Source organism: Daucus carota, chromosome 3 (genome assembly GCF_001625215.2).
Source record: "Daucus carota subsp. sativus chromosome 3, DH1 v3.0, whole genome shotgun sequence".
Taxonomy (NCBI): domain Eukaryota; kingdom Viridiplantae; phylum Streptophyta; class Magnoliopsida; order Apiales; family Apiaceae; genus Daucus; species Daucus carota.
The window spans coordinates 7187361-7203229 of record NC_030383.2 but is presented as its reverse complement, the minus strand read 5'-3'; the positions used below and the strand labels follow the sequence as shown (position 1 = coordinate 7203229).

Sequence of the window (15869 nt, the reverse complement as noted above, 5' to 3'; positions counted from 1 at the left end):
TGCCGGATACCAAAGCCGAAGTATGACCTGAAACAGAGAAGAATGCGAGGGTTTGTCCCCCCGATTCACCTCCGGTGTGAGAATAAATTAGTGGCTCTAGGAAGGGTTTAGAGAACTGCAAGCGAGTATGTAAGAATGTATAAAGTTGTGAATGAATTTTACCACTGATTTACCCACTTTTTATAGGAGGAGGAGGAGCCCTGCTATGTAACGTTCCCGCCCGATGCGGGAGGGAAGTTATGATGAGTAAAGGAGGCGGGATTCTCTCGCCTCGACCGTTGCCATAGTAACGTTTAAGTTCAAACGGTGGGCTGGACCTGCTTTGGGCCGTAATGGATTGGGCCGAAAGGCTTATAACCCAACACTAGGAGTCTCAGTTTTCGAAAATGTTGGAGAGTGAGGGAGGATTTTAAGTCACGATTGTTCGCAGAAGTCTGAATATGAGGTGGGGTTGGTTGGATTTAAAAGTCGAGTTTTTTTATTTACAAGTCAAAAATAGTGTAATAATTTACAAGTCAAATTCAAAAATCTTAATTTTTTTAGCGCGTCATTTTTAGTTTTGAAATTTAATTTTACATATAGATAAAGGATCCAATTTAGGTAAAAGATCACTTTAATAGATTACGTATCATTTTTTAAAATTAAGTCAAACGTCCTGAATATATATTATGAAATTATATAGCAAATATAAGAAATAATCATGACTACTACATAATGACAGATTATTATAATTTTTTTTTGATAATAATTTATCTTTAAACAAATAGATTAATAATTGCTTCACCTATAAATAGGTAAGAAATTAACTTTTTTTGTCGGAATAACCAACTTATTTTAAATCAAATTATAAAGATAAATTATAAATGTAGGGATATTTTATGACATTACACATAATTTTTTTTGAAAAATATAAATACATGTGTTCATGGGCAAATTTGTTTTAAAAATGACAAGAAAGAGTATCAGAAATTTACATAATCAATGGAGATTAAAATGAAATATAGTTTAAATTTATTTAATGATGTCGTGAGCTGTTAGGGGTCATTTGTTTAGTCTTAATCATAACTTCTGGACCATTTATATCTGAACCAGTGATAATCTGAATCATGAATGAGTGATGTCATTTGACAAATGTAATTTTCCAAAATTCTGAATGATAATATTTGTTTGAAATTTCTTTTTTTTTTATACTTAATGATATATTGTTGTTTTTACAAAATACTATTTACATAATAGCATTATATAAGAAATACAATAAAAAATTTTCGACAATTAGACTTATATACCTTATAAACTTGTGCATGTCATTATAAGAAAATTCAAATTTTGTCCTTAACCACTTGAATTATTTAATCACACTCAATATACTATATTTTATAAAAATATGTACCAAGATATTAAAAATTTGATAGTTATTGGATTGATATATGGATAGCGACTAGTCACTGATCATTATTAGATTATTAAAAATCAAAAATTTATTGGTCACTCGATTGATACTTGTGATCTGGTTTGTCATCGATAATTTAGTCATTTTATTAACATATTTATTTATTTTTTAATAGTTACCAAATTAAAATATATTTGATTATTTTAATTCAAGCACAAATCTAGATTTAATTATCAATATTTATGTAAGTTATAAATCATAAATATAAATTTTACATAGTTTCAAAGTTTTTTTTTTTTTTTATAACGTAGGAACCCGCAGCCGCTACCCTTCGGGTGCGCACTGGGTAAACCCACGAGCTCACGTTAACAAGAGGAAAAAAGTTTAACGGTGAAATTTTTCAAAGTAATCAATTTCAACAAAAATTAAAAAAATTAAAAAACGTAACAATGTTTATAGAGTATAGAATAGGCTGCCGGACGAAACCACCTCCATTTTCACCTCAGTCATCCAGCTAATTTTATCGAGTCGTCCAGCTAATTTTATTTCGTCCAGCAAAAAGTGCAGCGAGCCAAATGATCTGAATAAAGGCACCGTCTCGTCCTGTTCAGTTAAGCCATTAACAAATGGCCCCTTAGTCTAGCACTTTTAAATGACGGGTGTTTTTAATATCTATTGATAGACACAAATTAACAACAATTTTAGGTGGAAAATTTTAATTGTTGAGAATTTTGTTGATGAAGAGAGTCATTATAGTGGGTGTTTGTTTGCGGCTTAAAAACCGGACTTCTCGTTTATAAATTAGAAGCAATTTATTTGTATCGTTTGTGTAAAAAGTCAGGAAGCACTTATAAAAAGCTAGGAATGCTAGCTTTTGTTTGAGGGCTTCTGCTTATTTTCCAAACACTTTAATCACTTATAAGTTTTCTAACTTCTACTCCATTTTTTAATTTTAAGCAAGAAGTACTTATTTTAAGTTCACCCAAACGGCCCCATATTAATAAGATAAGATTGAATAATAAGTTGCTGGTGAGTGCATGGGATACACTAGAAAATGTGTTAAATGATTACGAGAGTGTAGAGGACCGTGCCTGAAAATCAAAATTTAAAGATTTGTATTTCAAAAAGTTATATAATAATAGAATTGTTTAATGATGTGCATCACATTTTCACAAATATAAGAGACTAGGATAATTAGCAGTGCATTAACGGCTAGAGGAAAAGAAAGTACCTTTGTAGTTTGTACAATGAATACAAAGGTACAAATACTACTGTATCATGTCTGAATTATTATTATGCCTGGTATTACATATTTACGTCATATTAAAATAATAGATTTCATATGACAAATAATAATAATAATAATAATAATAATAATAATAATAATAATAATAATAATAATAATAATAATAATAATAATAACAAATTTCAGATTTTATTAACAAATAAAATGTCGTACAATAAATTTGAGAGATGGAAATTAAAATTGTGTTCATTTAGATGAATGGAATGAAGGGAGAATGGAATGAAAATATATAGAGAAATTTTATGGAGAAGGAAGAAAGTATGAGATAATAATGATTAAATATGAGTGAGTTAAAAATTTTCATAAAAAAGATGATAGGAAAACATGATAAACAAATGGAATGAAGATTTCTTCCAAAAATGTAGGTTAGATTTGTAGTTCAAATAGTTGGAATGAAATGATTTAATGAATGAATAATTATAGATAATTTTTTCTAATCACCCTCAATTTATAATAAAAATTTCATTCCACCTAAATAAATTTGAGAGATGGAGATTGATTGAACAATTAATATAACTAATATACAAAACATTTTTTCACAAATATATATAACAATTAACAAACTTATCATACAAATAAATGACTCGACTCATAAAATCTTGATTTACACATGCAATTACAATGAGAATAGAAACGAGACACGAGGCAAAGAACCATGCGAATAGCATCTCATTGCGTCACGTGAATTCCGATCACATGTGACCCGAGTCAGATTGTGTTCCCTCCTTTTGAATTTAAATGAAAAACATACAAATAATTATTCTCTTCATTCTGTACGGACTACCACACAATCAACAAACGGTCACAGTTTCATGCACAAGCCTCTCCAAGATGTAATCTTCAATCTCCATCACTATTCCCTCAACTTCTTCTTCAAACTCCAACAACTTGGGTGGTAGATCTTTATCTATCAGTTCATCAATGTCTTCCTGAACTAGACAATTCACCGACCGAAAGTTTTTTATTTTGTTGAACAATGTATTTAACAATTGCTCCCGGTCGAGCCGGACTTTCCCTGTATGCTCGAGTTTTGTGCACCGGGTATAACATTTTAACTCATCCCCGAACATAAACCTCTCACCAAAATGAGACTGCAAGATTCCAGCCAAAAGCTGATCAACCAGCTCGAAAACGAGCTTCCCATTGGGTAGTTTTGGCAATTGATGAAATACGGATGGATGTAGAGGGTGTAAAAGAGAGTTAAATTTGAAGATTGATATCGGAGTAAAAGGGAAAATGCCCGTACAGTTTAAGATTCTTGAAATGTAGTCAGTTAGTTGTTCTGCTGCCATCAAACTGTTTTGGTCATTCGGGTCTTGTTGGCACGATTGGCTCAAGTTACAAGATAGCAGCTTTGTATTCGTTTTTGCTGAAGGAGGATCAGATGCTTCAGAATCACAGAACTTCTTTTGCCTTTTTAACTCCTACATACATATGAAAAACCAAACAATATATGAAGAGAAATACATAAATGTTTTCTATTTTTGAAAAGTATTTAGTGCTGAAAAGCAATTATTATTCAGAAGCAACACACCTGACTACTAGTTCATGATTGCATAAATTATGCACATGTAGTCTAATAATAATATGCATGCATGAGTATAGACAAATACAGTAATTCTACCTAAACTTAAAAGTGATACGTAAATTTTATTTTAAGTTTACCCAAACGGGCTACCAGGGAGACTCCATTATTGTCGTCTCCCTTGCAGAGTTGCAGTAAAAAAGAAACAGAATTATTAGGTGTAGAATATAATTTTATTACCTTCTTTTTGAGTGAAAGAAGATCTGGAAGAGGAGTTTTCTTGCATTTATTGTCTGAAGTTTGGGATGCTCTGGCATTTGTTAATGCTGCTGACCTAACAAAGGCCTCTTCCTGCTTGTTCCTCATCAGATCCCATGTTTGTGGCGGCTTTTTGAACTTTGAACTGCATTTCATATTCTCATCACCATGAACAACTAGCTTGGACTTTTTAACTGAACTTTTTTGCTTCTCTTTTTCTTCCCTCAGTATCAAGACAGCCTTCTGCGGCTTTGATCTTAAAGACACCGTTTCATGTTTGGATTGTTTATCCGCGCATAATTGTGATGATGACAAGAGCTTTGGGGAATGCTGAAAATCTTGATGAACTTTTGTCACTGTTGGCCTGCTCTTCGTCTCGGACAGCCTGAGCCTCGGAGATTTAGTCGTCGTTTCAGATCCATTGCCGAGATTAGATGGTTTCTTTGGTTTTAGAAGAACAACATTTTGATCTCTTCTCTGGTAATCATGATTAGAAGTGTTGGTAATGTCCTTACCGACTCGCCTACTGACACTTTCTTTGAACTGTTTAACTATTTGTCTTGCGTAGTGCCCGGGGCTCATATTCTTATCTTCATGCATCCTTGCCGCATTAATCTTCGATTTCAGAAATCTCGAGAACTCTAGTTCCTGACAACTACCAACATCAATGTTTTCTTTGTTTATCTGCAGAGAAAACCTTTGATCAATATCCGATCTTCGTGCTGATGAGGATGATGATGTTCTCGGTGTCACCGGAACCGAATGGCTAATTAAATCACTAGCATTCGAAAAGGAAGAACGAGTCGCTTTCTTTTTGTTCAATACAATATTTTGTAATGAATGATTAATTGTACTCGAAGACGAAGAAACACGAGGAGAGGAGCTATCAGGAAGAAGATCGAGACCCATCAGTCTTGCTACCAAAGTGGGAGTCTTGGTCCCCCCTGGTGAATCGCTGCAAATTGTTGAATTATCGTCGTCTCTTCTGAATGATGATCTCGCGTGACCACTTGTTCTGATCTGCATATCCGTCTGGATTTTTCAACCACAACAATCGAATTATTTATCTATAAATAATCACTATAACACCTACTCTCAGTTGTAAAAAGAATCAGTGATGATGAAAATGTATCATTAAAAGCACGAAAGCGAAACATAATAAATTTACTGGTCGTACAAATTCTTTTCTTACCTCGACATGTAAAGTTCCCTCTTTTTTCAGGTTAGCTGATGATAATGTTGCCGCTTCCATGTAGTTGGTCCCATCATGTATGTCCAGACTGTTTCTTAGAGCTTCCGCTCCTGCATATTTCACAAGTAGACAACACCTATTATTACAACAACTAATAATACGAGACACACCATGTGTGTCTGTGTGTGGGTTCAATTGGAGATGATTTCGGACCTTTGAGAGGAACACTAGTATTATTTTCATCTGGCATGAAGCTGGTACTGTCGTCGTGAGATTGATGATGCAAATGACTGGAGAAATGAAAAGGATGAAAATCGAAGAGATGAATGACAGCATTGATGCAGCCCGAAGGTGTACTACTACTACTACTAGTACTATTACTAACAACACTTCCACTGTCACCTCTCCTTCTCGATCTACCACTACTACTACCACTACCACTGCCACCGCGACCGCCACCCCAGGGGTACAACCATTCCTTGCCCATAACCAAACTATGGTTTCACAAAGGGTCTGCAATTTTAAGTTTGCAGCATTGAGAGAAAATGAAAGGTGTTTAACAAGAAAGTGCAAATTCAATAAAAGAAGTGTATGGAACTGAAAAAAAAGAAATAGGACCACAACTTTTAGTGTATAATCTACGGGTACGCTCTTTTGTTCTCGGGAATTGAAATGAGGGGTTTAAAGAAATGTACGCAGCAGAGAGGAGATGGCAGAATATAGAAATGGGCAGAGAGGCCTTTATATGGGTTTTCAAATTAAATACTCTAACCAGAGTTAGCTACGTCAAGTTAGTTTTTTTGAGATCCGCAATCTAAACCCCTCATCCGCTTTAACCAGTTTTTGAAAATCTAACGTTCGTATGTTTTTTTGTTTTTACTGTACGTTACATGCAGGGCTATAAAATAAGAGCGAGCCCAACATCTTGGACACCAAATACCCTGGAAACAAGGGTAGACCATTAAGCGGATTTGGGGCGGTTTTGTGATAAAACTGCAATAGAAATTGAAGTTTCGGGAATTTTAAATTTAAACTCGCAAAGTGCAGTTTCATGTTCAAAATTCTCGATTCAATTTTGATCACAAACTCACAAGAAAAAAAATTATAACTAACAAAATATTTTACCTCATGCTCTTTCTTTGTTTCTAAATAATAGTCACTCTTTACGATTACACATGATTTGATTATAATGCGGAATATTAATCAATTATATATAAAAGCTCAACATTTATTTAATAAAATCATCTTTCAATTCTGATAATACTATTTACTTTTTTTTTTCTGAAAATTAGCACGATTTCAAATAAATATTTTTTTTCTGAAAAATTATATACTATATATAATAACAGGGTGGGAAGAAAAATATGCCGATGGGATGTGGACATGTGGTAAATACTAGGGGCGAGCATAGTTCGATTTGGACGGTTTTGGAGGTCCAAACCGAATTTTTCGGTTTTCAAAATTTACAAACTGTATTCAAACCGAATGTTAACAGAACCAATTCAAACCGACCCGATTTTTAACGGATTGGTTCGGTTTGGTTTCGGTTTAATACCAAAATATTAAAATAAATGTACATCTTTATTAATTAGAGAAAAGTGCACTTTGTGTACCTGAACTTAACCCATTACAGCACTTTCAATACTGTACTTTAATATCCTGCACCCGATGTATCGTACTTCTCGATTTTATGCAGTTGGTGTACTTCCATCATCTCACGCATAACGTCGTGAGATTAAAATGTAATTAGCAGGGTTAATTCAGTCTTTTAAATAATTAACACACATTATAGCTATCTTGCTCTCTCCTCTTCCAAGTGTTCTCATCATCTCCTTCTTCCCCATCTTCTCTTCTTTCCCAAACTCATTCTCTCCCAACCTCAACACACACTATACATACACACAGCGACTCTCACATCTCCGATTAACCGAAAACCGAAAACATGGTTCTGATCTGCAGTCGAGCTGAGGCTCAATTAATCACGCAGGCCGGCGCGATAAAGCCGCTGATATCGCTTATTTCGTCAATTGATCCTTAATTACAAGAGTACGGAGTGACGGCGATACTGAATTTGTCGCTGTGCGATGAGAATAAGGGTTGAGAAAGTAAGGAGCCAGGCGACTGGAGCTTGTTCAAGTGGTCGCGACCTCTTGGGCAGTTGTGGGTGATGGGCGACGAATTGAAAGGGGAGTGGCTGTTTGTGGGTTTAGCGACGGAGGTGCGTGGGTTGATTCGGAATTGGGGTTATAACAGAGGTGCTGATGGGTGTTAACATGGGTTATGGTGCTGTGATTGGGTGAAGTGATGGCGAAATATAGTTGTACTTATATATTAGTAGTATGTGTATGGGTATGATTAGAGGCGTGGGGGTGTTCAATCGGAGGTGCTGCGAGTAGGTAAGAAGCAGTGGCGGAGGGTTGTTTTATTGGTGATACCTAATTAAACTAACAGCGTCAGTGTTAAACTGACGGTGATACACTCACTGCATAAAATTAGATAGTCCAGTACCACGGGTGCAGGATATGAAACTACAGTATTGCAAGTGTTGTATAGGCCATAATACAGGTACACAAAATGCACTTTTCTCTATTAATTATTATAATTCTAGGTCTTCCCTTTTTTGGCACTTAACAAAATATTTAATAAAAGATAAAAGTGAAACTTGCATATCTCTTCGATATAAATAATTTTAGGTGTTACCCATATACATTGTTATGAAAATAAATAATTCATTTTATATTAAAAACTTAACAAAATATTTTATTTAAAAGGAAAAAGAGAATGTTTGATTATTAATGAAGAGTAAATAAAATAAGGATGGAGAAAAAGAGGAAGAATAATTTTAAAAGTAAGAAATAATTATAATATTGATCAACACTTAACACTTAAATACCTAACTAAATATATAAAAATATTATTTAATTAACATATGTGCTAACGGTTCGGTTCGGATATTTCAGTCGACCCAAAATTCTTGTTTTACAGTTATCAAATGCAAACCAAACCATTAAGAAATCGAAATATTCGATTTGGACGGTTTGGATCGGCCAGGACCGGTTTCGTATAATTATGCTCTGAGTGAATTGCATTTTGCATCCCTTATCTATGGCCAAAAAACAATTTTGTATACCTATTTTTTAAAATTGCATCTTGCATCCCATATGTTTCAAATCCGATGCAAGTTGCACCCTCAATCCGTTTTAGCATCCAACTAAGATGTTAACATTGAGTTTTTAAAGGGTATAACAGGCTTTATACATATCAACGGTTATATTATTGTGTATATATCACCTCTTTATATCCCAATCCTAATTATGTTTCTTCTTATAAGTGACTATCTTTATATAATTGCACCTAACATGTTCTATTCAATGAACTGAGAGCTTGTATTTACAGAGTTGTGGAGAAAGCTGCGCAAGCAATACCAGCATGGAATGGCGATGACAAGTTCGCGTCACAATGTCAGCGGGGATCATGAGATTGTTGTAAACCTAACTGAAAAGACTTGTACATGCCTAAAGTGGTAATAATATAACCGTTGAAATGTATAAATATTATTGTACCTTTAAAAACTTAACGTTAACGTCTTAATTGGATGCTAAAACGGATTGAGAGTGTAGTTTGTATCGAGTTTGAAACATACGGGATGCATGCAAAACGCAATTTTGAAAAGGTATACAAAATTGTTTTTTGCCCATAGATAAGGGATGCAAAATGCAATTCACTCTTATGCTCTCGCGCAGTAAAAACAAATTTCCACGAGAAATGGGCGAAGATGGTTAAACAAAATTTATATAGGACATGTCACATATAGCAGAATCCCAATCCCAGCCCGAACCTGCCCACAAGAAGCCTATTTTTGACTTGCCAAAAGTCCAAAACAACGCATCTTGGTTCACTGGAGGTGGAATGGAGCGGCAAAAGAATCTTCCTGAACTGCTGGGGGTGGAGGATGATTCACCATAGTAGCTATGGTTCAGTACATTACAGTGTTTTTAACTCTTTTTTTTTAAGATTGGGTTACTGCAATTCTTTCGAAGATGAGCTGATGGCCTAGCCAAAATAGCAAGAGTTATTGGTATAAATAATCTTCTGGTATAAATGGATAACATTGTTTTTGTACAAATTTTAAGGGATGAGAGTTATCAAGGAGGTGATTGTGTTCATTCTCTTAATTCTTGTCTGGAAATCTTAGCAAATATTGGGAGGTGGACCTTGTGCACTGCTAGACGGAGGGAAATCGAGCTTGCGAAAAGCTGTGACTTTTTCATAATCCTCAACCAAATTTAATTGACAGTATCAGGATAATGGTGGTTTACATATAGAGTCTGCGTTTGCACAATGATTCTTATTGTAATCTTCCTTAAAATGGAATCAGGGTTTTGGAAGGAGCTAAATTCTGGTAACATATATGAATGCATCCAGCTAAATATCCTTGACCTCTTATTACCAAAAGATACCAGCGTTAATTTATTAATTATTGAATACTGCAGGGGCATTCCATGGCTGCGTGTTCTTCTCTAGCGGAGAGGTGCTACCCAAAGATGCCCAAATAGTAGGCATGTTGTTGAAAAGTGCAATCGGAGTTCTAACATTGTGAGTACCATCAGTCCACTGAATGGATCCTGAGACTAGCGGTACTTGGTATAAAGGCGATCCTGTTATTCTTACTGTAAATGATTTCGTGTCTCCAACTTCTCCAAATGTCAGTGTTGAGGGCTCTACGACCACAGTGAACTCTGGAGGCATTGTTACCCAGGCAAAATAGGTAGAATTAGGAGACCCCACGTTGGTGACGGTTCTTGGATATGTGACATCTATCTGCTCTCCATCAAGCAATGAAAGAGCGAAAGATGGGTAATTGAGGTCTGTTGCTTTGCCAAGTGTGCCAGGGCAAGTGCTTGAATCACCCGATATGAGTCCTACTAGAGTGCTGTTGTAACCTTCTGCACAGAGAAAATTTACAAAATCTGCTTCTGATGCATTAAAGATTAGGCCAGGGTCAACTGCCTCTATCGGGTTGATTTGTCCAGAGCCATAAGCAAACTCTCCATCCTCATTCTTCCTTGGGTCGACAATGGTTGCTAAAAATATAAAAAGAACATTGAGAATTATAGCTTCTTATACATTAAGAATTTGTGCTACATGAGCCAAATGGCTAATTCTGGTCTTACCCGTAGTCATGAGGGCTGACTTGATTGCAGCGGGGGACCATGACGGATGGAAAGACTTAACATACGCAGCAGCACCAGTGGCATGAGGGCAGGACATGGATGTGCCTGATACAATGTAATAGTCTTCTTGTCGTGGATCATTCGCATCTACAGATGGGAATGCAAGGGGAGACCAGGCCGCAAAGATATTTACACCAGGTGCGGTCAAATCAGGCTGTTGTGATTGGTGTTAATATTAAAACATTGGGTTAATGAGAAGAAGATTGAGACATCAAGAGAACTGATGATATACAACGCAATTTAGTACTACTTATTTACCTTCAAAATATTTGGGCTGATTGGGTTTGGCCCTCTTCCTGAGAAGTCAGCCACAGTAGGAGCCATCACATCTACCTCTGATACCGTTGTAAAAATAGTAGCAGTTGGTGAGCTGTACAAATAGTTTCTAGGTCAAAAGAGCTCTGACCTCCATGTTACATTACTAAGTGTACTAAAACTTAGGATAATAGCAGAGAGACTCCAATGGATCATGATCAATTTAACAATACTTACTGTGCAGTTCTTGTGTATTCAATTATACTTTCATAGTCATCTGGGCTGATGATTACAGCGGGTACTGCGAATGCATAAGATATAAAATCATTGTAAGCGGGTGCAATCATCCCAACCGCTCCGCTTGCTGTGACTATTTCACCATCAACAGCTTTGTCACAGAGAAGTATTCCTCCTTTGGTTATATTGGTGTTGAGAGTTCCAGGAATGCAGAGCCTAGCAATATTGAAGTCAACACCAAATGTCACGTTCCCTGCATCACCAGAGTACACCAAGGGGAATGTCGTGGTACCCAAATAGAAACTATTAAGTGAATTGCCCTGTAGGTTAAAAAAAAGACATAGTCACTTAAAGATTGATTACTAAGAAATAACAATCTTTATCGTATCTGTAAACCCTTACAAGAATTTGCTGTCCATTTCCGAGCACTACTTTGGTGACAAAAAGTCTGTCGATAGTGCTAGCACCCACAGTCAGTGCCCAAGGAAAATAGTTAGCAATCTCTCTGCGGTATGGACCATTATCTCCAGCTGAACAAGAGGTTAAGATGCCATTTTTCATTGCATGAAAAGAACCAATAGAGATCGGCTCCTCATGATAGGGGATTGGGAACACGGATCCAAAGGAAACTGATAAAAGGTCAACCCCGTCTGCAATTGCATCGTCAAAGGCGGCTAAAATATCTGCAGAGGCACAGCCATTTGTCCAGCAAACTTTGTACACAGCAATTCTTGCATTTGGAACTGCACCTCTCACATCACCTGCAGCTATCCCATGGTAGCTAGTATCATACACTAATTCTCCTGCTGCCGTTGAAGCAGTGTGAGATCCATGACTGATGTAGGACGATTAGCTGCACGTATAGAAGACGCAATGGATAGAAAGAAGAGCGTCTACGGACGGCGTGATCATGCTAAAGGCTTAGCATGAACCTGCCAAAACTTGCATGATCATGCCAGATTGGCAAAACCATCCAGTAGCACAGGCGAGGGATGGAGGGCTTGGTTGCATGGTCATGCTCAAAGCAACATGATCATGCTTACTTTATTAATATTTGATTTTAATTAGGATTTTCCTACTTTATTATTATTTGGCTTTAATTAGGACATGTCTTTATTTCCTTGTAGGGTTTTTATATCCCTATAAAAACCATATTATGATGGATATGATGAATTATTATTGATATCAAAACCTAGAGAGTTTTCTCATCTTTCTGGTGGATTCCGGAATTATCGATTGAATTTGTGCTTGCGGAATCAATCTTGTTCTTTAGGATTAACGTTTGTTTTTCCTACGCTTCCGAACTGCGTCAGTTGGTCTCCTCCACCTCTGAAGAACTCGACCCCGAGTTCTCATCCGGATATAGAACAGAATCAGCATGATACTCAAAAATATCGGCCACATTAAATGTATTGGAGATGTTCATGGAATCAGGAAGAGCCACAACATAAGCATTATCATTGATCTTCCTCGACACCTTAAACGGACCATATTTTCGTGGTTGCAACTTGCTATATGTACCAACCGGAAACCTTTCCTTGCGTAAGAACACCATTACCTCATCTCCCTCTTTGAAGACTTTGAATCTCCTTCGTTTGTCTACAGCAGCTTTGTTCTTCCTTCCTGCAGCTTCCAATTTAGCCTTGACACTTTCTTTCACGGAAATTACTTCTTGAGCCATACTTTCGGCCGCAACACTAACTCCAGAAGCTTTAGGTAACCGAACTAAATCAACAACATGTTTAGGAACAGAAGTATAAACCAAAGAAAAAGGCGACTTTCCTGTTGCAGAATGCATAGCACTGTTGTAAGCAAACTCCACCTGAGGTAAAGCTAAGTCCCACTGTTTTGGCTTCTCACTACAAACACTCCGTATCATATTTCCCAAAGTTCGATTAGTTACCTCAGTCTGCCCATCAGTTTGAGGATGAGCTGTAGAACTCCTGTTTAGAGCTGTTCCGAACAACCTCCATAAAGTGATCCAAAAGTGACTAAGGAATTTTGTGTCCCTGTCGGAAGTAATAGACTTTGGCACTCCATGTAGACGTACAATCTCTCTAAAAAATAGTTTGGCAATATTGGATGCATCAGCAGTCTTCTTACATGCAATAAAATGTGTCATCTTGGAAAATCTATCAACAACCACGAATACAGAATCCACACCTCGTTGGGTCCGAGGTAGCCCAAGCACAAAATCCATGGATAAATCCATCCATACATCATCGGGAACTGGTAATGGCATATAAAGGCCGGTGTTTTGGGACTGTCCTTTGGAAACCTGACAAGTATAACACCTCTTCACAATTGCACCTGCATCCTTCCTGAGGTGCGGCCAATAATACCTCTCCTCCAAACTAGCAATGGTTTTGTCTCGGCCCAAATGTCCACTAAGCCCCCCACCATGAAGATCTCGAATCAGCTTTTCCCTCAATGAAGAACAAGGTATACATAACTGAGTTCCTTTAAACAAGTATCCATCTTGTATATGAAAATCTGCAAAAGGATGATTTGTGCTACACTTGACCCATAAATCCTTAAACTCGGCATCACCAGCATACAACTCTTTAAGCAACTCAAAGCCCAAAATTTCCTGCTCCAAGGTAACCAACAAAGAAACCCTTCGACTCAGAGCATCTGCCACTGTATTGAGGGTACCAGATTTATGTTGAATAATAAAAGGAAATTTCTGTATAAAACTTACCCACCGCGCATGCATCTTATTGATAATTTTCTGGCTGTGAAGAAATTTCAAAGCTTGATGGTCCGTGAACAAAATAAATTCCCTCTGAATCAAATAGTGCTCCCACTGCCTTAGAGCTCGAAATATAGCATAGAATTCTTGATCGTAAGTACTCCATTTTTGACGCGCCTCAGACAATTTTTCACTGAAGAATGCAACTGGCCTCTTTTCTTGAGAGAGAACAGCCCCTACACCCACTGCACTAGCATCACACTCCACTTGAAAAATCTTGTCAAAATCTGGCAGAGCCAGAACAGGTGCATTACAAAGTTTCTCTTTTATCAAGGCAAAACTCCTCTCTTGTTCAAGCCCCCAATTAAATTTCCCTTTCTTCAAACATTCAGTTATAGGAGCAGTAATAGTACTGAAATCTTTAACAAATCGCCTATAGAAAGTAGCCAAACCATGAAAGCTTCGTACCTCAGTAACAGATTTAGGAGCAGGCCAGTCTAAAATAGCTCTAACTTTCTCTTCATCAGCTTGAATACCATCTTCGCCCACAATGAAACCCAAAAACAGTAACTTATTGGTGCAAAACGTACACTTCTTCAAATTAATATATAACTGATTTTCTTGCAAAACCTTTAAAACCTCTTTCAAGTGCGCCAAGTGATCCTCTTTGTTCTTACTATAAATCAGAATATCATCGAAATAGACCACCACAAAAGAACCAATGAAAGGACGAAGTACTTGATTCATCAGCCTCATGAAAGTAGAAGGGGCATTAGACATGCCAAATGGCAGCACCAACCACTCAAATAACCCATCCTTACTCTTAAAAGCTGTCTTCCACTCATCTCCGGGCCGAATACGAATCTGATGATATCCACTACGAAGATCAATCTTTGTAAAAAACTTTGAACCTGCTAACTCGTCAAGCATGTCTTCCAATCGAGGAATAGGAAAACGATACTTAATAGTTATTTTGTTGATAGCTCTACTATCGACACACATCCGCCATGTCTTATCCTTTTTAGGAACAAGAAGAACAGGAACAGCACAAGGACTCATGCTTTCACGAATGAAACCTTTCTTCAATAAATCTTCAATCTGCTCCCTCAAAATCTCATTTTCCTTGGGACTCATGCGATAGTGTGGAAGATTCGGTAAGCTAGATCCTGGAATTAGATCAATATGGTGCTGGACATCTCGCATAGGGGGCAACCCATTAGGCAACTCATCTGCAATTAGCTCTTTAAAGTTTTGTAAAATCTTGTGCACTTCTTCCGGAATAGCCTCTTTTTTTGTAGCGTTCATCAACCCTTTAATCGCTATAGGGAAGAAAACTCCTGTTTCTTTAATAGCTTCAATAAGATCATTATCATCTTTGGCCATAACAAGAAAATTAGACTTTTTCTGAACTGGACTACTATTAAAAGTCAGAACTGGAGCCATAGCAATCTTACGATCACCCCACTTAAATAACATTACATTATCACGTCCCTTGTAAGTCACATTGTTATCAAATAGCCAAGGGCGACCAAATAAAACATGACAAACATCCATATCAAGAACATCACATAGTACCTCTTCTTTGTAGTGTTTTCCAATGGATATAGGAACCTTGCATGTTAAGGACACCTGAACTTGAGAATTCTTGCTAACCCATCCGAGAGTATAAGGCTTTTCATGGATCTCTGTAGTCAACTTCAAATGATCAACTAACTTTTGCGACACCAAATTTTCAGTACTCCCATTGTCAACAATTAGATTGCACACTTTATTGTTGATT

The 15869-nt window shown here is 36.8% G+C and overlaps 1 protein-coding gene across 1 annotated transcript; it reads right to left on the bottom strand.

Annotated features, from left to right (window-relative positions):
* Nucleotides 1–3190: 3190 nt before the first annotated feature.
* Nucleotides 3191–6408, bottom strand: LOC108211913 (uncharacterized). Its single transcript, XM_017383631.2, has 4 exons — nt 5885–6408; nt 5672–5781; nt 4462–5511; nt 3191–4120 (listed from the first exon to the last, which is right to left on the bottom strand). The coding sequence occupies exons 1-4, from the start codon at nt 6156–6158 to the stop codon at nt 3488–3490; spliced, it is 2067 nt and encodes a 688-aa protein (XP_017239120.1). The 5' UTR covers nt 6159–6408; the 3' UTR covers nt 3191–3487.
* Nucleotides 6409–15869: the final 9461 nt, after the last annotated feature.

Excerpts from the sequence above, each read along its gene's own strand:
- LOC108211913 (XM_017383631.2), bottom strand. The coding sequence starts at position 6,158 with ATGGGCAAGGAATGGTTGTACCCCTGGGGTGGCGGTCGCGGTGGCAGT. Across the intron at positions 5,512-5,671 it reads AGGGAACTTTACATGTCGAG|ACGGATATGCAGATCAGAAC; the intron begins GTAAGAAAAGAA and ends TGAAAAATCCAG. Across the intron at positions 4,121-4,461 it reads TTCTTTCACTCAAAAAGAAG|GAGTTAAAAAGGCAAAAGAA; the intron begins GTAATAAAATTA and ends ATATGTATGTAG.